The 24,980-nt window shown below is 40.8% G+C and overlaps 1 protein-coding gene across 1 annotated transcript; it reads left to right on the top strand.

Annotated features, from left to right (window-relative positions):
• Window positions 1-108: 108 nt before the first annotated feature.
• RTN4IP1 (reticulon 4 interacting protein 1) lies at window positions 109-24,980 on the top strand (the record flags this gene model as incomplete). The annotated part of the gene is made up of 9 exons (XM_080341858.1): window positions 109-401; window positions 2,817-2,968; window positions 3,770-3,838; window positions 4,038-4,162; window positions 9,042-9,090; window positions 10,587-10,723; window positions 12,872-13,055; window positions 14,403-14,495; window positions 24,864-24,980. The coding sequence occupies exons 1-9, from the start codon at window positions 146-148 to the stop codon at window positions 24,978-24,980; spliced, it is 1,182 nt and encodes a 393-aa protein (XP_080197984.1). The 5' UTR covers window positions 109-145.

Here is a 24,980-nt window from a genome sequence, read left to right as displayed (position 1 = left end):
GGCGGCCAAGAAGGCGGTCTCCCATTGGCCGCGGGTGCCGCCGGGGCGAGGGAGGAGGGCAGGCCGGAGCTCCGGGGCTGAGTGCCGGGGCCAGGGGAGAGCGCTGCGTCCCAGCCCGATCCTGCGCGGCCCAGCTGCCCCAGCCATGCTGTCGCGGGGGGCGGTGGGCGGGAGGACGCTGCGCGGGGCGGCGCGGGCGGCGGTGCAGCCGCCTCTCCGCGGGCTCCGCGCCTCCCCGCGGGCGCGGTCCGCCATGCCCTCCTGGGTCATAGACAGGTACGGCCGCAACGATGTGCTGCGCTTCACCAGGGACATGGTGTTCCCCACCATAGACTTCCCCAACGAGGTCATCATTAAGGTTCACGCCGCCAGCCTGAACCCCATCGACCTCAGCATGAGAAGTAAGTTGCGCGGCCAGGCTGGCCGGGTGGCAGGGGCTGTGCTTGGACTGAGGCTTCCACGGGTCCCCCCCGGTGTCCAAAATCGCCCAGACGTTGTCACCGACCTGCCTCGGTGGGCACCTGGCTCGGCAGTGCCAGAGCCCCAACCTCCAGCCCTGTGGGAAACTGCCTCTCCGAGACGAAGTGCTGAGGAAAGAACGGTGCAAAAAGACATTTCTGAAGACGGGAGTGTGGGTGTTGAGGGGAAAAACTCTCTGAGTAGGAACAACCCCAGGTTCCAGTATAAGTTGGGGAACGACCTGTTGGAGAGCAGTGTAAGGGAAAGGGACCTGGGGGTCCTGGTGGACAACAGGATGACCATGAGCCAGCACTGTGCCCTTGTGGCCAGGAAGGCCAATGGCATCCTGGGGTGTATTACAAGGGGCGTGGTTAGTAGGTCGAGAGAGGTTCTCCTTCCCCTCTACTCCGCCCTGGTGAGACCACACCTGGAATATTGTGTCCAGTTCTGGGCCCCTCAGTTCCAGAAGGACAGGGAGCTGCTGGAGAGAGTCCAGCGCAGGGCAACAAAGATGAGTGGAGCACCTCCCTTATGAGGGAAGGCTGAGGGAGCTGGGGCTCTTTAGCTTGGAGGAGACTGAGGGGTGACCTCATTACAGATATGTAAAGGGTGAGTGTCACGAGGATGGAGCCAGGCTCTTGGTGACAACCAATGGTAGGACAAGGAGTAATGGGTATAAACTGGAACACAGGAGGTTCTATTTAAATTTGAGGAGAAACTTCTCAGTGAGGGTGACAGAACACTGGAACAGGCTGCCCAGGGAGGTTGTGGAGTCTCCTACTCTGGAGGCATTCAAAACCCGCCTGGACACATTCCTATGTAACCTCATCTAAGTGTTCCTGCTCTGGCAGGGGGATTGGACAAGATGATCTTTCAGGGTCCCTCTAATCCCTAACATTCTGTTATTCTGTGAATAGCTAATTGCTGTTCTTCACAGGCTTGCAGCTCACAAGCCAGCTTTGTTCTGTCACTGGCATCACCATGGTGGGGTTTGTTTCCTGGCCTTCTCCCCGTCCCCACCATCTGGGTGTTGATGTTCGCTTGTCAAGAGACTGGTGAACGGGGCTGAAGGTCAGTTACAGGCTGCCCTGGGAAGTGGTGAAGTCACCATCCCTGGAGGTGTTTAAAAGGCATTTAGACGAGGTTATTAGGGACATGGTTTAGTCCTAGAGTTAGGTTATGGTTGGATGCGATGATCCTGAGGGTCTCTTCCCACCAAAACGATTCTATGATTCTGCCTCAAGGTGGGCACGTGTGAGCTAAGCCAGACCACATTCACCTTCATGCACTTTCTTCTGAACTGGTATCCAAGTACCTGCTGTCATCTGGCCCAGGAAATCTACATCCTTACTAAATGACTCTTTGTATTTGACACATTTTGTCAGATTTTTTTTTTTCTTCCTTAGTTTCAAGGAATGAAACACAAGAAGTAAGCTTTGGTAGTAGAAGACCTTATGCTTCATGTTGAGAAGTGACCTTGCCTATCAAATCAGATGTAGTAGCACATGCAGAGATACCTGCAGGCAGCCTACTGACAGAGCTGTAGTTTGTGTTTTGGGTCTCTAACAAATTATTAAAAAAAATCTTTGTATATAATTGTAGGTTTGATTATGGAACTTTTGCTATCTCAAGATTCCAGCTGAACAGCCCACTTGAACTGCAGGGCTGCTACTGGTATTTTGAGTCAGTATAGAAGTATTTTGAAGAAACTACATTTTCATTGTGCTTTCAAGATGCCTGTTTTTGTGTTGTTTTTTTTTTTTTTCCAGTATAAAAACACTCTCTAGAAAAATAGATTTCTCCAAATGCTTGAAAGGGCATACATGCCTGAATGTAGACTTTTTGGGGCTGGGCAGAGTTATTAGATGGGTAATTTGCAGCATTTAGCTATTGCTTACTGAATAGAGGTTCGGGTTAATCATCTTAGGCTATGTGCCTTAATAATTTTTATTATTATTTCATGTTGCTTTGTTTACAGTACTTAATTTGAAAAGGCAGATCTCCATTTTGGAAGTTCTTTTGGATTCCTACCTACATGATGCTGTTGGAAAATGGAGTGTTTCACAGAATCACAGAATGTTAGGGATTCTAGCAGACTACTTAGAATTTCTGACAGTGTTACCACATACTAAACATTTCTATAATGGAGAACCATTTCCTGGATAGATAAGCCAGAACTGAGATTTACTCTTTATTTGTAAAATATGTAAAAGTATAAAATATTGCTGTTTTTTTGCATGCTGAAGTTATAACAGAAGTGAGGCACATTAGGTAAAGACAGTGCTTTCTAACTGGAATTGTTCAGTTAATAAATGAAAACCCTATCAGTATGTCATAGTTAATTTCATGTTTTGCAGGCGGTTATGGTGCAACTGCATTAAATATGAAACGGGATCCCCTGAAACTCAAAAGTGCAGAAACCGAATTTCCACTAACACTTGGACGAGATGTCTCTGGTGTTGTTATGGAATGTGGACTGAGTGTGTCTTATTTCAAACCTGGAGATGAGGTGACATCGCCATTCTTTTTTTTTTCCTACAATGCGTAGTTAAAATATACTATGAGATGTTCAGCTTTCATTTTCCTTTGAAAAGAAAAAAATCTTAATTTTTTTGCACTCTCCGTGAGGATTATCTGGCAGTAAATCCGTAGAATGCTTTCTTCCCTACCTTTTTTCTCTGAAAAACTTGCTCTTTCCCAGACTTGCTTCTGCAAGTTGATTTCCCTTCTGGTTTTCAGTTTCTGGTTCATTTCAGTGGTGGCAATAGAGGAATTTACTTATTTATAGGTGCACACTCAAGATGCTGCTTCATTTTTGACTGGAGATCGAATTCTAACAGGAAGAAATTAATTGTGTGTGTGTTTTGTTTGTTTGTTTTTCTTGAGTAACTTCAGATAGTAACTCTGCCATAACCCAAGAAACGCTTCATGAGTCCCCACATAAATACTGGTATTGTTTGCTTTCCCCTTTACCTGTTGCTTTCACATTTCAGCAGTTTTAGTATAGGAAATTCTGATTCCCTCCCTCCAATTTGAGCTTTGCTGTCATGGAATTAGTTTGTTTTTTTTGAAAAGTTATGTCTTATAGACAGTATGGTACAATTTATTTACATAGCTCTGCAGTACTTCATTTAGTCAGTCCTGTGATGCTTTTTGTATAAAGAGTAAGCTGTACTGGTTTCTGATAAGCAATAGTGGAAACATTCTGCAAATTGGAAAAAAGATTTATTTAATGAATAAAACTTTTCTATGCAGGTACAATCATGTGCAAAGTCACAAAAACTGATAGTCGCTTTCTGTTTGGTTTCAGGTGTGGGCAGCAATTCCTCCATGGAAACAGGGCACTCTGTCAGAGTTTGTGGTAGCTAATGGAAATGAGGTAAACCTCCAGAACTGTGCCTAAAAGACAAAAAATTATGTCTAGGTAACTCTTTATTTCTTAGTGGGTTGATTTAGACTCCAGCTAGTTACGAAGATAGTTGAAAATGTGGAATGCACAATCTGCAATTCACTAAAGCTTGTTTAAATGTTTCATTGTCACAAAACGTGTGACTCAGATACGATTGATTTTATTTCAGGTGTCTTTTAAGCCCAAGTGTCTCAGTCACGTAGAAGCTGCCTCCTTACCGTATGTAGGTCTCACAGCCTGGTCTGCAGTGAACCAAGTTGGAGGACTGAATCGAAATAATTGCAGTGGGAAAAGGTAAGTAATTAGTTCTGGTGTTATCACTTTAGAGTTTCATTTTCTTACTAATTAGCTGCTTCTAAGACATGTCCCACAGTGATGAAGACTATTGTACCTCAACACTGACAAGGACCAGCTGGCCTGAAGATGCTGGGTTCAATCTACACAACTGCTGCTAGAGACTCAGACAAGGACCCTAACTGAAGTGTACCCAGTCACTTCCTTCCTCTATATAGTGACTATATGGAGGTAGTCCTACTGTGTATCTAATGTATAGGACTATATAGAGAATTCAAGGGTGGTATCTCTAGGAATTTGTAGGGATTTTGCCTTTCTGTCTGCTAGGACAGTTAGCCAAATATAATATTCTCCTAGTTGTTTTGGCAACTCGCAAAAAGCCCTCTTAGCTGCAGAGATGTGGTTCACTCAGTTTCTGCATGCATGGGTCATTTGAAACATGCTGGTTTTCCAGCTTTTTAGAAAAAAATGAGCAGGTGCCTGGGTCTCGTTTGACCTGTAGGCCAGAACTTTGATGAGGTCAGGAGCAGACAAGAGAAAAATGTGTAAGATGAGCAGCCAAATCAAATAGAAAAATTGGCTTTGTTTATCAGCCTGTTAATCTGACAATGGCAGATGGAGGACAGAAGAGGAAAAATGCATTGAAAGATTAGAGCAGATACCGTTTTTCTCCCAATAATTGAAATTTGCGGTTATTTTGGCCTTTGGATATTTCTGTAAATAGATAGCAAAATCTTCAGAATGGGAAGAACGGCAAAAGTAAAATACTGAAATTGAAAAATAATAATTAAAATTACTCTGCTGCACCAAAAATTTAGGTCATACAGTAATTACTGGGCAGTAGGAGTCTATTAATTCTCACATGTAAATAGAATTAACCTAAAGATATTTTGATAGGCTAGCCTTGTTTAAAGTATCTTTCCAGTCTTCAAGCAAGTGTTTAGATTGTTAAAAATGAAATTCAAACCGCATTTGTATAATGTCTTCACATTTAAGGTTTACTTTTATGTTCCCAATAAATAATTACTCAGTCAAGCAAAAAAATTTATTGTACTTACAAAATTATAATGTTTTCCATCTAGTAGTTTTGACTTGTAAAAATGGCAGATAATGACTTAGGTGATGGTAGTTTTATTCCACTGAAATTTTTTTTGTAGGAAAATACATAATGCATGAAGGGGTTGTGCAAAAGTATATTCTATGGCTTTATATTATTCTCTCAAGGCACTAATTTCAAAAGACAAGAATTTACATAATGTTTCTTTGTTTCTTGAAATAATTTAATATGTTTGGTAAGAAGGTACCTACTTATGTGATTCTATGTTGGTCTTTTTGTCTCCTGTAGGTGCATGTAAATAGCTATGTAGAAGGGTGTATATACACACAAGTGTGTGTCTTATTTTGAAAGAGCAGCTGTATGCCTTGATGAAAGCTACTTCACTGATCCTTTATTGCAGTGTTAACACATCTTAGAAACAGTGAGATTTTCTATTGGTGTGTATTATTTTCTTTGCCTCTTTAAGGTGGAAGGGATGGGTTATCAGAAATACACGCCAACAGTCCAACGTCTGACTGTATGTTGATGTGACAGGAGTATCTGCTGCACCTGCACGCACTTTCACAAATTTTGTTTTTACAAGTTACCTGAAGTGTGCTCCAGTTGTTCATTTCTGATGTCTCCTGCTTCATTACAACACTAGTTGTTTCTCCAGAGCTTTTATCCTATACCAGTGCAATTTATGTCAATATTGTTGTATAAGCTAGAAGTGAGTGTTCTTGTTATCCAAAACATTTAGAGTAAGTCTGTTGTTTTCTGTGGATAATACCTGGAGAGCTTCCCATACGTGCCAGTGTCCTGTTTCAGTAGAAAGGGGATATGCTTCTTCAGCAAGAGCTGTTAAATATCTTGTTTGCTGTATTCACAAAAGGCCTGATAAAACCAAACTTGACAATTGGAGAAATTCTTGAAAGCTTTCACAGTAAGTAAAGGTCTTTTATATAAATGCAAAGGGAATATTTTAGACAAGGAAGTATTCTGGGGAGAGATACTGGATTCTGCTGCTACAGGCTATTAAATGCACACTCCTGCTTTATATCATTACAATGATAATTTTCATGATATAGTACCCCAAGACAAGAATTTTTCAATGTCTGTGTTATTTCATCATTTTATCTATTGAGTAGTATGAAGTGAATTGAGGTTGTAAAACTTACTGATAGGGTAAACACTTGTTGATACAAGAATAAATCTCTTAGGGACATTTTATTGGCATAATCAAATGGAATTTGATTTTATATAGATATAAAATTGATATATTTATTCAATAAATGTATATATATTTGATTTGGCATGTAGCTAAATCTTTGAAAATTGTTAGTTGTTTATAATCTGGAGAAAGTGCTAGTTCTTTATCTGTACACCCACTCCCCACTCCTCTGCCCTGTGACTTTTTTTTGGGGGGGAGAGGGTGTGGTGTCACAGCTGAAACAAGTCCTGGCTCCTCAGATGCTGATTTCTGATGATGCCGTATTTCTGAGCAGGGCCCAGGGAGAAAGGCTAAACCTAAATCCTATGGTATGATCATCTGGAAAGATCTGCTGACCCCAGTCATTTGAACAGCTAGAGCCTCATGTGGGGCTTGGTGAATTATGTGCCTCTGTCAGAAGGGAGCAGAGCCTGGGCTATGAACGTTTATGTTGTTCTTTAGAGAATCAGTTCTCTTGGATCTCTGTTCGGGTCAAATAATTCATTAGTTTGTTCCCTCGTTGTACACGCACTTACATATTATTTACTCAAAGCTCACCTTTGCAGTGAAACAGGTAGTGTCTCTGTTATTTTTGATCCTGTGTTTTCCTGACGCAATGCAAACAAAACTGGGCCTGTTTTGGCACTTTCCACCATCTGTCATCCTTCAGTACTGTCCTAACAGGTCCTACACCTTCAAATGCTTCAGACGTTTGTGTTGTGCCCAACAATGTCTTGCTGTCCCCAGTGCTGTTAAAATGCTGATCTGCGGAGCTGCAGCACATGGATCTCTTGAGCAGACATCATTTGTCTCTGAAGCAAACCGCTTTCTTAAAATCACAATGTATGAGAGAGTTTTAATAATTGGAAGGTTTGGTAAAAAGTAGCTCACATAACATAGGAACAACACAAATCTGGACCTTATTTCTACCTGAAGAATCTCAAGGCCTTTTATTGAAGAGGAAAATAAATAAAAGTCCTAACCAAGCAGCTCCCCAAAACCGACAATGTTACCTAAATCTTTGAGCAAAACGTACATTTTAAAATTACAGCTTTCCAAAATTTGAAGTGGAAGAAATGCCCTTTAAGCAAGGAGTAAAATTGGAAAAGCAGTTTGACAAGGTTTCTTTGAAAGGATTTAATTGTGACTGTCCTTTGTAAGGATAAAGATGGGCTTATCCCCTTGTCTTGAGCGTAGCATTCCTGGGTCTTTTCAAGTATAATAAAATCTAAATATGAGCATTGCTTCAGGGGTCTGTCCTTAGAAGTGTGATTCTGAGGATAAGTACTTTTTGGCAGATTTAAAGGCTGCAGGCATTGTGGTTTCAGATTCCTAATCTGAATTTTGCAGCTCGGATCAGTGAAATAGGAGGGAACAGAACCTGATCAGTTACAAAAGAGGAAGCGTTTTAAAATGGATACTGTGACCAAAGCCAAGTCTCTTAGGTTACTTCAAAGAATTTTTGTAAACTGAGACTCCAGATTGTATACTCCAATTTTGCACTGTAAAAGCCAATTTCCTTCAACATCCAGCACAGTGAGATTTTAAAAAACAGGAACGTCACCAGCTTCTGAAGATACTCAGATTTTTCTGGCAAACAGAAGTTCTGAGAAACATGATGTTCCCCAGTCCTGTGCCAAGATTTCGCCTTGGATCTTCCTTTTGTCCTAGAATTAGCAAAAGTGTCCAAAGTAGAAGCACTGTTTGTAGCTGCAGCGGCAAGGCTTTCTTACTAATTCCGTTTCTGAAGTTTAGTTATTTAATAAAATACCTGGATAAAATTTTTGAGCAGTGATTAGGCTGCTAGCAGTACAGGTCTCACGCTGCTAAAGTCGTATTCATTTTTATGAAATTTGGGATAGTGAGCTCAGTTAAAATGAATTCTCACTTGCTAATAATCTGGTAATATACTTTTTCATTTTTTTGCTTGTGTGCCAGTTCCCACAATCTGGCATTTACACAGTCTTGTTGAGTTACACTGAACTAGAAAAATTCTACTGCCTTTTTTCTAAAGAAAAAGGTAGATATCTTAATTTAATAGAACTTAGACTTGTGTACAGTGAGGCTACTTCACTGTATTTTTGTCTTTCTTTTAGATAAATATTATGCAATATGAGAAAATTACGTTCCCTATATTCTGAAGGTCTCAATCTCCCTAAATAATGTGATCCTAAACCACTTTTTCTCTTAGATAATACCAATTTTTGTAAAATCTTGGTAAACTAGATTTTTTTTCCTTAGGAGATACGACAGCAGATTCTGGGAGACAGAAGGACTCTTGACCAATTTGATCCCAAACTAAAGAATTATATTCACTAAAGTTGAGGACGGTGAGAGGGGTTTTGTGTGCTAAATGTTGCTGCCTGACACTCTGCCTGGAATTAGTGGAAAGCACGTGTCAGGAGGTCTCTTTGTCTGTGTTGAGATAATGCTCTTGGCACAGGAAACACGATCAGCAATGTTAAGTCACATTACTGGCTATCTGAAGAGTTAACCACTAAGTAAATAGAATAACAAGTACAATCTTTTGCTTAAAATAATTTAGTATTAGAGATGCATAAGAAGCATTAGAATACGGAGTTACTATAGAATTTATTTAAAGACCTATAATATGTTTTAATTTTCTTTTACAGAGTATTAATATTAGGAGCTTCAGGAGGAGTTGGTACGTTTGCTGTACAGGTAATATAAACCAGCATGCCCAGGATGCAATATAAAAAAAAAATTAACAAGGGAATTGAGGGAAGGAATAGTGAAATAGCAAGCTACCAATCGATCTGTATGATCAATCTGATCAGTATTTCCAAAAGTGAGATATTTTCAGATTTATTGCTTTCCGCTCGTTATGTTGTGTAAGTTTAAAGTAGGAAGCAAAGACTTTTAAAGAAAGGAGTTGTGAGTGTGGGTAGTGAGAGATTACATTTCACAGTTAGGGTGCAGGAAATCTCTAATTGGTGTAACTTGAAAGATGTAGCCTGTTTTCTTTATCTTTCAGTCAGCTCTGCTCCATAAATATGAAAAGAACTTGGTGTATGAGTAGAAAAACTGATGGAGAATGTATCATCCACCATAACTGTTGCATGTGGTGAAATGATATGAGAGGTATCAGGATTTTCTGTGCAGTGTATGTAAAGCTCAGCGGCTTCGATTAGCTTTCCCTCACTGTCTTTGCCCCGCTGTCCTTTTGTCTGTCTTCATTCCAGCAGCTCTAAGCTTTGAAGAGTCGACACGCTCTTCTATTGATCCATTAATTGTGGAACATCCTTGTTTCGTGCTCTCATTTAATTTGGGGATTTTGGTTCTAATCAGTGTTATTTCATGCTGAAACATCTTTCTCTTGAGAATATGAAAAATATAGAAGTTGGGTGATTGTGTCGCTGTGTTCTGTGTTAGTAGACCATAAGCACAGTGGTTTTGAAGAGGTTTGCAGGAGAATTTTTAGTGGTGTGCTGTTTGCCTGATCTGTGATAAAGCAGGTGGCTGAATTAGATCTGCATTGAAGGTTGACCAGCCACTCACTAGTTCTGATTTCTACCTGATTAATCCTGAGTAAACTACATGAATTAATCCAGAATAAATATAAAAAATATTATTGTGAATGAAAAGTGAGATTGCAAAAGAGGTCAATAACTAGCAAAAATCCTTTGCTATAGCTTTTGGAGTAGAAGATAACCTGACATCTTCCCTATGGTACATCAGAGATGAGTGCCTTCTTTTTATTTAAGATATTTACAGTGAGGTAGATATATGAAATACTTAATGAGCAGGTAGGAATATAAAATATTTAATGGCTGATCCGGTGACAGTTTTGTAGGTGGGTAACTTGGACAGTACCTCTTGGTATACATTTAGCTGACAGATTCAGATGGCAAACTGAGCATTTTATTTGAGGCCTTATTTATCCTGAGATGTGATATCTGTAAGTGGCATTAAAAATCCCACCTACGTTCCTCCATACCAACTCCTCCCTCCTCAAAACCTCCTTAAATACTGATAAATTCTAACCATTTGTCTGTGGCGTGTGTGACAAGTTACCCTGTGTTGGAGCACAGTCTCCCCACTTCTTAGTAAAGGTGGTCATTTATTATATAAATGTGAGACTTTGGCTTTTTAAGTTGTTCTCAGTGTTTCACCAAATTTTAAACTTTGAACTTTTTTTTTATGTGCTTGTTTTTTAGCTAGTGAAGGCCTGGGGTGCTCACGTGACAGCAGTTTGTTCTCACGATGCCAGCAAACTGATGAAAAAGCTTGGAGCTGATGATGTGATTGATTACAAATCTGGAAATCTGGAAGAGCAACTTAAATCATTACCCTTGTACGTGTTTGTGTTGCTTAACACTGAGATGAAGGAGTTGGCGTCAGACCTTCTGCTTTCTGATTGCTTGACACCAGTCTACCAGAACACTTTTTTTTTTCTTTTTCCCATTTCTAAAGCGTTACTTTATAAAGCAAATTTATCCCAGCCCTTTTTGAATGCAATTTGCCAAGTGAGTATCCAAAGCACAGATTTCATTGTAAGACTAAGCCAGTTAATTGGGCTTGTGGAGGCAAGCTCACTTTCACATGCTTCTCTTCAATGACTGTGAATTGAATAGTTTTGTCAGCTTCCATCCAAGGATCTTGGAGGATTTACAAAGCACGACTAAATTAAAATAAATCTCAGAAATCCTCTGTGAGGTTAGTAAATAGTAAAATTGATCTTCTAAAGGGAAGAACTCTGTCATAAAGCAATTAAGTGACTTGCCTGAAGGTCTTTAGCCACTGTGCTGCTCAACTGGGAGTAAATTTCTCTTCTATAACATTGAGTACTGCTGCCTCTGATAAACAATCACACTTATCTTGTCACAGCAGTTATATTTAAACTAGCTTGGGGGTTTTCTCTAGAACTGAAGGTTTTGGATTTTATTTTTCTTTTATAATCTTTCCATCTGTTTAAACGTGGTTTACTGTGACTTGTATTTGAATATGGTATTTATACTGCTCTTTTTAGTTAGATTTTAGTTAACTTTCTGTGAGGGGAAATAGAAGCTGTTTAATCTATGAAAGAATCTTCCCGATAAGTGTGCTAAGAAGGCGTATGCCCTTTAACTATGGTGTGATTGTCAGCAGGCCTGAGATTAAGTGAGGGTGCCAGCAACGTCTGTATGGGCAGGATGTGCAGCAACTAATTTAGCCATTTGCAAGCAGTGCTAAATTTGTCTTTGTGCAGTTCCACATCTGAAATGCCAAGCACCCATTCCTGCAAGTGACCCTTTTTAGGAGCTCTCAACAGCTCTGTCTTAGGCTGCAGTTTTATGGGATAGCTAAGCCGATCAACCAGGTATGCTAAGAGGGATGGTCCTTACCTTCCCTTTTCAGTTGTACTGACTCTTCAGACCCCATAGCGAGCTAGCTTTTCCTGGGCAATTAGTTTTCTTTATTTTAGTTTCTCTTATTGGTGATTGAACTTTAACATGAAATCACATCCTTGGAAGACAGGCAGGAAAGCTCTGTCTTTCCAGAGAGAACAACTTTTCTATTTCATTTCAATAAAGTATTTTCTCTCTTATTTGTAGGTTATTTAGTTTAGTTCTATGTGTATATACATATCTATTACAATCTGGAGATTCTGGACATTTACAGATGGAAATGACAGCGAGCTGTGCCTCACAGAGTAGGTGCATAGCTCCCTGTTGCCCTATTCAGGCTTTACAGGCTCACATGCTGGGATAATGAGAATGAACGCTGACGCTGTGGCTTGTTGCCAGAGAGTGCACATGCCCATTCCATGGGAAGAAGGTTTTAGACCCTTTTCACTGTTAGAGTCTATGTCAAATAGGTAGATTAGAAGAAAAGAATTGTGAGTAATAGTAAAATGGTCCCAAAACAAATAGGGAGGTCAAAAAATACCTTTGGAAGTGAAGCTGCGGATCGGGTCACAGAAAAGATGTGAGGAGGTAAGGATTAGTAGGGTCATGTGTTTATGTAACTTTGGACCCTTCACGTGAGTACAGTGTGTACAGGAGATGTTCCTAATCAGGGTGTGAATCCAGACTAGTTTTTACACGCACATAGCGTATTGTTCAATGCTACGACCAGGCCCCAAGGCTGTTCCAGTGGTCTCAGTGGGAGGGCTGAAGAGACAGAGCTCTAGAGGGCTTTAAGCAAATGGAGAATGTAGTTGTGCATCTAAGAGTCTACCTTCTGGAGTTCAAGAGCAGTTTAAGTTGCCTAAATAGCCTGCGTCTGCTGTGCAGTGAATGTGCAATAACCTGTAAATTTAGCTCCCATTGTACAGTAAAGCTGGGATTTAGCTGAGGTCCTGGGATTTTCTTGCCACTGTCTTGCAGGCAGTTATTTTAATGCGTTGCAGTGATACGTAAAAATGTAAACTACAACAAATTTCTGATATGAATTAGGCTAATGATGATTAAATTATTTTCTCCATATCATGATTTTAAACCTGTTCTTTGTGTGTCTGCAGATTTGATTTCATCCTAGATAATGTCGGTGGATCTACTGAGAAGTGGGCTCTAAATCTCCTGAAGAAATGGTCAGGAGCAACATATGTTACCTTAGTGACACCTTTCCTGATCAATATGGACAAACTTGGAGTGGCTGATGGCATGTTACAAACAGGAGTCACTGTTGGTTCCAAAACTGTAAAGGTATTTGACAAAATTCTATATACGGTAATATTACGTAGTACTCTAGTGGCTTCGTTTGTGGCTTGTGTGCTAGTCATGTGTGTCTTATTTTCCTCATATATCATTAAGTATACTTCAGATGCATTTTTATTCTTTCCTTCTGTGTTGCACTGGAAAAAAAATGTGTTGGGATGGTGCTCATTGGTGTATGTGGTAGTTTGGGGTGCTTTGAAGTTTTAGTTTCTTACTGTGCTTTTCATTGTGACCTCCTCTATATGGCCTCCCTGGTGAGTGCTGCTGACAGCGTGTGTTTCATGGTAAACAAGCACAGATCCCTTCTCACTCAAGTGAGAGTAATTTTGCTACTTGCTTTAGACTGGTCAGGCTTTCTCTCAAAACATTGTTCTGTGACTGACTCTCTTCATCCTGTTCCAGCACCAGAGAGTAATAAAAGTGGTTGAGGGTGGCTAGAAAGTCTTTCATCTCTTTCATGTTCATGTGTCTGGATGGTGATACTGATTTTTCTAGTTTTCATAAGTGGACCTTAAAATGTTCAGCCAGTGGCCAGATCAGTGAGGCTTTTTAGAACCTTTTCTTCTCTCAATGTGTGTACTTGCTCTCCAAATGAATACTTTTCAAGCAGTTGCCATGGTATTCCTGTGATGGCATGGTTGAATGAGATTCTAAGTCCTGCACCAATACTTGCAAAGGAAGGCTCCAAAACAAAATGAAAAGGCTGGGCAGAAAAATCATGTCATATTATTTCTTAGTGTGCACATTTCCATGATGAGGGGCATTGTATGCCATGTATTAAAAATCGTCTGTCTTTGGCAGATGAAGGCTCTTATTCCTATGATGACTTACTTGGAGGAGGTGTTCTTTACATCTGCTTGTGAGGTTTTCCCAAAATGCTTTAGATATGAGCTGCCATCGGTCATTGGACGGTGATGACTTTGCCAGATGTGATGGTGGAAAATTTAATCACTGACACTGAGGCGGAGGATTCTACATGTCATATTTCTGGGTTTATTTCACCCTCTTTGTGGATGCGTATGAACACATAGCACCTTTTCTCTCGTACGTAACAAATAATGCTGTTCCTAGCTGCAGAGACAAGGTGGTTGTTTTTCTCAACTAGCTGACTTGTGCAATTGGACACAAAATTCACCCTGATCCTATTGTGGTAATACAACATCCCTGTCTGTACATTTAATCCACATGCTTAGATGACTTTTTTTTTTCAGACACTAGCCTATAATTTCTATGTCTTTTTCTTAAGTTACTTCTCTAGTGCTTCTGTCATTAATTTTAGTTCCCATTTCAGTTTCATCTCATGATTTTCTGATATATTTCTGATGTTTCTTACAGCATCTCTTTAAAGGAGTCCATTATCGATGGGCATTTTTTATGCCAAGTGGCCCAAGTTTGGATGAAATAGCAGAACTAGTTGATTCTGGAAAGGTATGTCAATAATGGTTATTTGGCTCTTTGTGCCTTTCAGCTCTTACAGAGGTTCTGCTTTGACTCACAAATGGTGTATTTCACAATTAGGTAGTAAAATGTTAGGAGAGTCACAGTGAGGAAAACTAGTTAAGAATTTACTTGCTCCAGTTTCTACCTTCTGCCTTTTGCATGGAATTTAGGAGTTCGTAATCCTTAAGACTGTTCTACTTTTTTCCTCTCCATGCTACCCTTATTTTTTTAAAAAACAAACCTTACTACGTTATGATGAAAGAATATCCAACAATTGTTTATTTTTGCCAGTGGGAATCATTTGGCATGAGCGCTGGTGTTGCAAATGAAATGTTTTAAGAGGCCTCACTTGGTTCATTTGGTCAGAATGAACATGACTGTGCGTATCTGCATATGCAAAACTGCCTAGTCCTACCCATAATGTCTACAGAACTAGAATATTCAGCTTATTGCAGGTCATAGATGATCTGCATTGGCAGAGTGGTGACAAGAATATTGTGTTTCATTACTTCAGTGCTTCAGAGTATAATGTTTGTGCTAATTCAGCATAGTGACGTGCAATACTGTGAGTGTTCATAAGCTTTTGGGGAATCTCTTACTGGACTTGGGGAAAGGTATGAAGTGGCAGAGAGATTACTGTTTTTCTGATCTTTTCAGGTTTATGAGCTTGTTACAAAATGTGTGTCAGTGTGAGCGATCAGTTGCCTGTTTATGGGACCGTGTGGTAGTGTAGGTCCTGGCAGTGCCCTCTTTTGGAGAATTTCATGTTGGCAAAATTCTCAGAGTAGAGAATACAGACAGTTGCTGTTAATCTTTTTATGTGGTATCTAAGCGGAGGAGGAAGCAGAGTCTGCCCTGACAGCTGGTAATTCTAATATGTGAACTGTCAGGCCACCTTGTGCTCAAAACTTTTGCATATTAGAAAAAATAAAATCTCTCAAAGTTTGAGTGTTGATCTCCTTTTTCGCTATGCATTATGTTTCAGAGTTTGGAGAAGAGTAACTAAATAGTTGTACTTAAGGCCTGGTTGCTTCTATTTGCCACCTCAGTGCTGCTGCTGAGAATGAAAATCTTCCTGAATTGAGCCACTGCTGTTCCTCTGTTGTGACCAGTGTGCTGCTGACACAGCCAGTGGAAAGTCAGTGTTTCCTAAAAAGTCTACTCGTAAACAGAGGCTGCAGCAGTAAATAAGCTGTGGTGAAGCATGTTCCTTGCTACAGCTTTGCACGGCTCTGCTTTGCGTTGCGTGCAGTGCTGTAGGTGTTATCCCATGTCTGAGAAACAAACCCTGGAAGATACTCCTCATTCTGTGATTGCATCCAGTCACACTACTAAATGATAATTAACTGAGAAACAGAAATGCCCTTGTCTTCGTTCTTACCATTTGTCCTGATTCTTAGCCAGTTATTGTTTTGTGTTCCGCTCCTACCTTGTATGCAAAACAAATGCAGAATTTGCCCATAAAAGCTTCTTGGGAAACACCTGTTTATGCAATAGAAATAGGGCTTAATTGGTGTTCTCTGCCTGATAATCTGGGCAGGTGAACTGTAACGCCATGTAAAATGTACGTCATACATATATGAGTGTCCTGATGTACTTTTTGTTGTAAGATGATTGTGAGAGCAAAGATGTTTGCTTGGTCTTTTATTGTCTGCAAAAACAGGTCATAATGTCAGACTGTTTATCTGCACGGTCATTCTAGCAGTATTTTACTCTATTTTTGTAAAATGTTGTAGACACCCATGTTATCATCAGTATAAGACCCAGATGTGTTCCATTTAGACAGATGTTAAGAATAAGACTATGACCTTCATTGTCTAGACGCAAGAGTTCTCTTGAATGGACAGATCATCCATTCAGAAGAGTAGGTATTCAGAAAAAAGGCAGGAGAGAATTGCTGGAGGAAGTGTACCATAATTTCCCATAACTAAATGAAAAGAAATGCTTATGTTTGAATAGGAGTATAATAAATAAGTAATAATAAAAAACCTGAACAAACAAAATAAAAACAAACAAAACCACCACCACCACCAAAACCAAACACGAACACCACAAAGCAATAAATGTAGCAAGAAGACTTGGGGAAGCCAGCAAAGGGAGCTCAGGTAGTTGAACATAGTTTTGAGTTAATACAGTTTTGAGTCATGCAGATGTAGTTATTTTGAAATTTCAATGAATTGTCTTTTCTGTTGCACCCATCTTAATTTTTAGATTGTATGAAGTACGAATAGAAGAGCAACTGGAGAGCCCCTGAAAATGAGAAGCTTTTTTTTTTAGGAAAGTATTAATCATGAGGGGGGAATTAAGTGAAGGAAATTTAAAAGAGCTGATGGTTAAAAGTGATATTACAGTGGGTGATGCTTTGAAGAGCATACCCCTGAAGCAGTTACAGATCATATTGAGTTGTCAGTGTTTTTTCTTTTAGTCCTTTTGCACCAACACAGATTTTTGATTCTGATGGGTTCATTATCTTCCTTTGCGAAAGCAACAGCGTTCTCAATCCTTTAGTGGATGAAGAATAAGCAAAAAGGGTATTTTGCTTAAAGATACTTGGTTTTCACATGGATGATCTTTGCAGGAAGGAATAGAGATTTACAAAATGTCAGCTGGTGAGTTCTTTTAACAGCATTTTTAATGGGAAGAAGAAAGAGAGTAGTGCAGCTGGTGGTACAAGGAAGGAGAGTAATTTTCCTTTTGTAATTTACATGCACATCAGCTTAGTTCTGGGGATTATAAAACCATTTTCTGTTTATGAGCTGTTTTCTCTGCCTTGCAGCTGAACATCTTGCAAAGAGACTATTGTTGAGACTGAGGGGCTGGGAGGCTACTGTAACAGTAGTGGGCATGGAGAAAATCAAGTATTTCCTTGACAAAATTTAGAGATACTGGCTACTTTCTGTACTGCTGGAAAGTCCCTGTTGTGGGTTGAACTTTGCCACTCAATTACGAGCCAGTAAGGACTGGCTTAACACGAGCTTCACCACATCAGTTGATGAAGCGCATGTCCAAAGCTGGGGATCTCTTTCCACGGCAGAATGTTCCTGGTGAATGATCATCTGAAGACAAGTGAGATCAACAGCACCGTTAGTTCAGGACACAGATCTGCTGGCACGCTGTTTGCTGAGGCATCGGCACTGGGCTCTGCTGCCAGCATCACCGCTCAAAGGCTTGTTAGAAGTCAGTTGGATGTATCTGTGGTCTGTGTTGTGGGTTTACCATTCACAGTCTTGGGTTTTGCTACTTGCTTAACTTTTTCCTCCTTTCTAAGGATGTGCCACTTAGTCCTTGGTGAAAATGTACCAAACTCATATAACTACGTAAGTTTGTAGAAAGCCTCTAACTTATAATTGAGTTTTTACTCTGCCTTTTATAAAGCCTGCTGGAAGAAGGTGGGCTCAAAAGACTCTTTAATGTAGTAAGGGGAAGCACTAAGAATGTTGTATATTGCTGCTGGACCATGATGGGATGTGGGTCAACCTGCAGCCCTACAGAAATTAGAAATTCTCATTTTAATTCAGTGCCATTTAAATGCAGTGCAGATGTGTGAGTGTGCAGTATTTCTGGTGGCCTAATACTCTTTCCTTCAGAGCAGAGCTGCATCAGATGGGCTTGAAAATTGGTTTTGCAGAAGAAAGGGCAAAGGACAAGTAGAGTCTCCGATCATGACATGAATAGGTCATTCTCTGTGTTGTTTGCTTTCTAGATAAATGTTACAGCACAGGCACACATAAGATAAAAGCAATTGCATGCTTTTATTAATGTAATTTGTGGGTAGTGTTGATTATACATTTTGCTGAAGGCACTAGATGCTTTGGCCTTAGCACCTGCTGTTGTGGTTTGGAGGACAGGATGATGACTGTTCTCTGGCCCGGCCGCTGTGTTCCTGTGCGATGCTGTACAAATCACATAACCTTTTGTGACCATAATTTCTTTATCTACTAATGAGGGCTAATGCCCTTTATCCACTCTTGGTGATTTGCTCTTAGATACCCTGTTAAAATGTGGAATTCAATTGTTTTCTATTGCTGGTCTTGGTTATTCAGAAAATAAACACACATGGGTACGGTAATCCACTTTGACGTTACTTGGTTTTTCAGTTGTTTGGATGGCCATGATTCAAGATGGTTTACATTCCTCCTGCAAGCAGAGGTTATCGCAGCTTCTTGGCTCTGTCCTAACCTGTGTGTATTGATTTGCTTACAGTTCATCTTGTTACAGTTCTGCAAGTGACTTTTCCCTTGGCTCTTGTTGCACAATTGTTGCAGATTTCTCTCATCTGTATGAATATCAAACAGCTAATGTAACGTATTGAGTCCTTGAACATTCTCCAAATCTGGCATCTCTAGATGTGGCCTTCTCTGCAGTAATTCCAGTCTTTGTTTTTATGGCTGTGCTAAGGTATCTTGAGGTACCTGAGGTGACTTGCCCTTGGGTGGTGCTGGCTTTACTCTCCCTGTCTGAAAAAGGACACTTTTTCTGTACTTAATTCTGTACTTAAATGTCCAAACTGACTAGAGATCAGTTCTTCCCACTCTCTTTAGCCACTCACACTTGTTCTGATGACCATCCTTCTCCATGCTAAACTGCAAAGCTTGCACTTTTGAAAATCTGGTGTTTTCTTGTTGCAGTGCTTCTGCTTGCCAGGTTGGTTGGCTAGAGCCCAGAGATGTTGATCAAGGAGAGGTTGCCAGAAGCTCTGTTAAGTCCTTTCTCTTCTAGAAAGAACCTCTATCTGCATTTTGTCACAGCTACCAAAAACACCACTGTGATTTTTATTAAAACACATCTGCTCCTCTTCCTCCAGGACATGGTAGCTTGCTTATGCTCTTTATGAGAGTGCTGTGTGATTACATCCTAAAATGTCTGTGAGCAAGACTAATGGAAATTGTCCATACTGTGGAGAGAGATAGGGTTTGAATATACAAATTCACATAAACCACAATGAGGTGTGGAACAGCTCTCCTATGAGGACAGGCTGAGGGAGTTGGGGTTGTTCAGCCTGGAGAAGAGAAGGCTCTGGGGAGACGTTATTGTGACCTTTCAGTACTTAAAAGAAAGATGGGGACAGACTTTTTAGCAGAGCCTGTAGTGATAGGACAAGGGGTCATGGTTTTAACTAGAAGAGGGGAGATTCAGGCTAGACATGAGGAAGACATTTTTTACCATGAGGGTGGTGAAACACTGGCCCAGGTTGCCCAGAGAGGTGGTAGATGCCCCATCCCTGGAGACATTCCAGGCCAGGCTGGACGTGGCTCTGAGCAACCTGATCTAGTTGAAGATGTCCCTGCTCGTTGCAGGGGGTTGGACTAGATGACCTTTCAACCCAAACTGTTCTATGATTTGTTCTGTCTTAATTACATGGTAGCATTGCCCCAGAGTGATTTAATTACCAGCATAAATAGCAGGCCAACTACCACGACTGTGACTGCTAGAGAATTGCAGAAAAGAGAGTGGCTCTTTTCTTCAGGTAATAGTTTTTCAGTATAGTTCAGTAGGTAACTAAACCCAGGATCTTACTCACTTCTACTGATAGAAGCTTAGGCTGGGCTGGCACACACTACAATTCTGGGCTTGTTCCAATTTCTTACTGCTCTTGTGTTCTGTAGAATCTGTTCTGCCAGGCCTAAGTAATGAACTAGAGATTTTTTTTAAGCTGCTTCTATACTCCAAACCATACCCTGATAGCCTGCTTAATTTAGATTTATCTTCTAGCATTTTAGTAATTGTAGATGATACTCATGAGTTGCTGTAGGCTGCTGTTAGAGGCTTTATATGAAAGAATGTACCTTGGCTTAGAAAACAGAAATAAACCCTGGTAACACAGTTGTTTGTAAGAGGACAGGTGCCTTCTATTCCCATGTTTTAACACTGCACCACCATTTTATGGGTGTATGAGACTGGATCATTTTTCCGTCTGTTAGGCATTTGGGAGAGAATTATCATGTACCCAATACCCTTTAATGTGCTTTTGGGTGGAAATGCATATTCTCTGAAACTCAGGTTAGTAAAAAACCATAGTATTGTGTAGTTGCAAAGCTACGTACAACATGCAAACAGAGCCAGCTGTTCCAGAAGATAAGAACTTCAATCTTTCTCTTCAGTGAGAAAGATCCTAGACCCTGATGTTAGCAAGCAATAGTAAGCTCAGTGTACATTGCTGTGTGCCATTTTAAGGGGAAGGAAGGATGAAGAAAGGGGTGGGATTGAGACGCAGAGAACATGGAACTTGAGTACAATAGAGAAGGAGATGCTCAGCTAAAAGGAAGAAATGACAGAAACAGTAGTGTTCCAAATCAACATTTTTTTCCTTGAGATGACAATAAAGTACTGAATGGATAACTAAATGTGTAGTTACAGGACAGGGACTGTTCTTTGTAATGATTTCTGTTCAAGTCTGTTTAAAGGGAGACTCAGTCAAGGCCAAAGGGCTTGAGTATCAAGCTCTGCATTTGTGCATATATACCACATTTGGGCATGGTGGTAATTTTGGGAGGAAGGCAGCCTTTATGTTCTAACTCAGCTAGCCAAAATGGCAAGCAGATCTTTTCCTTTGTGGTGAGCCCTCGAGAGGATTTTGAGGTCTGGTGGAGCGCATCACAGCTCTCGTTCTGTGCACGTGCAGGTATCTTTTCCCAAGCATGTACAGAAGCTGTGAGGCAAAGCAAGCCTGCGCTGCAGGTTGGACACAGCCATCCTTTACAAACCTGGGGGAGAGCCAGTGCACTGTCATAGCCCTTGGATAAGGGCACTTGTTTTCTTTTCTGCTTTGAGCTGGGCTTGCTCTGAGGGCCTCCCAGGTTCAGTTCATCTCTCCTCTGAGAAATCCGAGGCTCTGGCTCGCCCTCCAGTGGCGGGATGCAGCTCCACACTTGCTTGTTGCTAATACGAGGGTCAAAGCCATCCTCATTCCCTTCGTATTTTCTCACTTGTCAGACTGTGTCCTTGCTACCACAGACCTGCAAGGGCGGACTTGAATTTGCTATGAGCAGGACCGTGTACCTGCTGACCAGTCAACTCCTGCCAGGGCCCGTTCACTGCCCGCTGCGTTCAGGGCTGGCTTGTTTGGGGTGCCACTTCTGTGCTCTGTGTAGGATAGCCCTAATCAGCATCAGCAATTACTCTTTCCATTTTTTCAAACACATGAGTTCATTTCAAGAGACCTGAGGTTCATTTCTATAGTATGTCCTGCATTGGAGAGAATGAAGAGGAAGAAAATACCTTTCAGGCCCAATCTGTTTTCAGATAAACATTTCAATGCGGGTCTGTTAATCCTTTCTCTCCCAGACTTTAGTTTAATCCCTTTTCCCTGAACAAATAGGTGTCTCCTGGCAAGGAACTGATGTGTGGCTGTAAATAGGCAGTGTTTTTATTATCCGGTTAATCTCCATTTATTATCACACATTCAACAAACAGCAGACGCTCCCCTACTTGTTTGTCTGTTCACAGGAAGAAATTTTATCTTAGTCAGTGGATTATGGTAAAGGCTGAGTGAATCACTGTGCTGCAACACGGTCAGCCCTTTCAGGGTTATTCAAACAATGGGACTGACCAGCCAGCCAGATAAAATATTTAATGCTCTGCATTGTCAGGATCATCAATTCAGTATTCATGTCTCTCTATAGCACAGCCTAAAGCCGGCATTTAAATGGCGCTAGAGGTTAGATCAATGTAGCAGATGGGCTTTGAGTATGTGGTGGCTGCAATACACACGTTGTTTTGAACTGTGAGGCTGAATTCAGGGTTCCTCTGAATCCCTGTGTCACCACTTTTGAAATGTGACGCTTTGAACTTTATCTAATCGGCTGAGGACGTAACATACTTTGTTCTGTCAGGGTTATAAAATGTAACGTACCATAAATGGACTGCAGGTAGCAGAATGCTGAAGTGTCTTGTTTGGTTTTTTTTTTCTCAGTAACTGCAAGTGTCTGAAATTAACTTCTGCCTTTTCCAGGCATCCCTTGTGCTTCCCATCCCTTGCGTTGCTGCCCTGCTTTCTTCCCCAAATACCTTTTCCCCTCCTCCCAGCCTCTTGGCCTGCGAGGGTCAGCTGTGTCCATGCTCCAGCAGGCTCAGTTTCTGTGTTTTTTTTTTTCCGTAACTGAAGCACAGTTTTGTACGTAACTGCCATTAACAATAAGTACTTGTACAAGTGCTGCACTTGTGCTTGGCTCAAAAGGTTACTGAATTGTTTTGGTTTTGTTTTGGTTTTTTTTCCAAGCTTCTGCTATGAAAACAAGGGTTTGTCTTCCCCAAAACAGTCGCTAGTGATCAGCAGCACGTTCCTCTTGCTGACAGTCACAGAAGCTGCAGTTCACTCAGATGCTCAGTTTACCCCAAACCATGGTCTCATTCAGTGTTTTTTGCTGCCCTGGGTCCATGCCCCTGAATTTGTTGATGCCCAAGACAACAAATCCATTTGATGCTGGATATTGGCCAAACATGGTTTTGTCTTGAACTTGGTTATTCATGTGCCACATCATTACTTTCCCAGTTGAGCAGCAGAAAGTGTTACATGGTACCTTTCTGGCTGCTCTGCTACAGGTCTGTCTGTGGAGATTGTCCTGGCAGAACAAGGGGAAGAAACTACCCAGTCTTGTACCCTGCAGCATGGCAAGTTTGAGGCACTTAGTGAATATAGTTATTTGCACAGTTGTTTTCATAGGGATATTTGGCTGCTAAGTCTTGACTTTTTCTTTGGAGGGGTTCATTCACTCCCCCTTTTCTGCCATGTAAAGCTTCACACTACTGCTAAGCTTGCATTAACAAAATGAAAAGGAAAATCAAGTGACAAGATTAGAAGATACTGTGGTGTAACAGTTTGATTATGTATGTCTTGGATTACTGCTATATAAGCAAAACCAGTAGTTACTTTAGTGCAATGAATGGACTTCAAAGAAAGACACTGTGTATAAATAAAGAGAAAATTAAGTTGTGAGAAAAGGACCTACATGATTTGTTGTGCTGTTGGGGAGGGTGCTGGGTGGTCACTGCTGCTGCCTGGAAAACGTGCATACCCAAACCTTTCCTTGGTAGTGCTGCATGTTCACCTTCTAAGCAGCGTGTCTGAGTACGTAGCCCTTGCCTTCTAGTGAAAAGCAAGCCAGCAAGCTTTTTGAAAGACAGCACTGATACTGGTGAGTTGTCTCCTTATTGCTGTTGTATTCCTTCTCTGTTTAGCAAGATGTGTCCTCTACCGGGAAAGGGCAGTTGTCAGTTCTGGACTATTCAACAAGATAGTGTGTATGCTAGTAGTTGTGAGGAGAAAGCCTGAAGGTATTTTTTCACTGATACAAGTAACAAGGATCTTTTTCTAGCACAGTAAATAGGGTATCCGTTAGTTCAGATCTTCATCACTGCAAAAACTTGTTGCAGACTCATCTACGGCTCATGTCTTCCTCTCATCAGAGGACTAGGATCAGTTCATCAATGCAAGAACATGCATTGAGCTGGTGTTAGGAAATCCAAGAGACCAACCTCAGGGTAGGTTTGGAAGGATGTGTGGGAAGTACTTTTGTACACACATCTTAGTTTGACTCAAAATCTGATGACAGGAAAAGGGTCTTCCAGCAGTGGCAAGTATTTTTCAGAAGCAGCTGGGATTTCTTCTGCCTCTGTCAGTAAACTGTGACATCTAAAGAAAATACTTGTAAGGTTTTTGGGCTCCTTAGTTAATAATGGGGACAGTGAATAGAGTGGCTTCACCTTCATTATCAGAAATGAGTCTGAAACAATCCAGAAGAGTACTCTACAAAATTAATGCCGAAGTAGCAGTCAGTGCAAGCTGGGCTTAATGATGTTGGAATACACAGGGGCTGAGTTTTCAAGTGTATCTAAATGATTCAGCAACAAAGGTTTGTGGACTTTTTTTTTTGTACTTCATTTGTGGCCAAGTCTTTTAAAGGTACTGAGGCATGCAGTGATGCAGATAGGCACTAGATTCATTGGTATCTTTAAAACGTCTCAAGTTTTGAAAAGTCCTAACAAGAAAAGCAGTAGAGAAATATGAGAAAAAAAAATGTTCTTCTTTTTCTCTCTGTATCATTGTGGACAAGAAGTTGAACCACAGTGTCAGTTTATAAAAGGACTTAAAAGTTCGAGCCTTGTATGGTGACTGTATTGTTAGAAGTCCCAGGTGAAGGCTCTGAACTGTGCTAGTAGAGATGTTTCAAAATGTGGGCGAATAGCAGCAGAAAGCCTTCTCCTGGATGCAGAGGGGTCCCTGAGAAAAGACTAAATCATTGGGCAACTTCTGCCCTAAATACTGTAAAGAAACCTCACCCCTTTCTTTATGGAGTTTTGAAATGTGAAGGTGATACATTATTCCTAATATAGTGTCACTTTTTCTTTATTCTGTAGATTCAACCAGTTATTGATCAAGTCTTCTCTTTTTCTGAAGTTCCAAAGGCATTTCTGAAGTTGGAAGGAGGACATGCACGTGGAAAAACAGTGATTGATGTAATTAGTAAAAAATAA

The sequence above is a fragment of the Nesoenas mayeri genome, assembly GCF_963082525.1.
Source record: "Nesoenas mayeri genome assembly, chromosome: 3".
Lineage (NCBI taxonomy): Eukaryota > Metazoa > Chordata > Aves > Columbiformes > Columbidae > Nesoenas > Nesoenas mayeri.
Note: the sequence above shows the minus strand (reverse complement) of the source record. Positions and strands in the feature narration are given on the sequence as shown.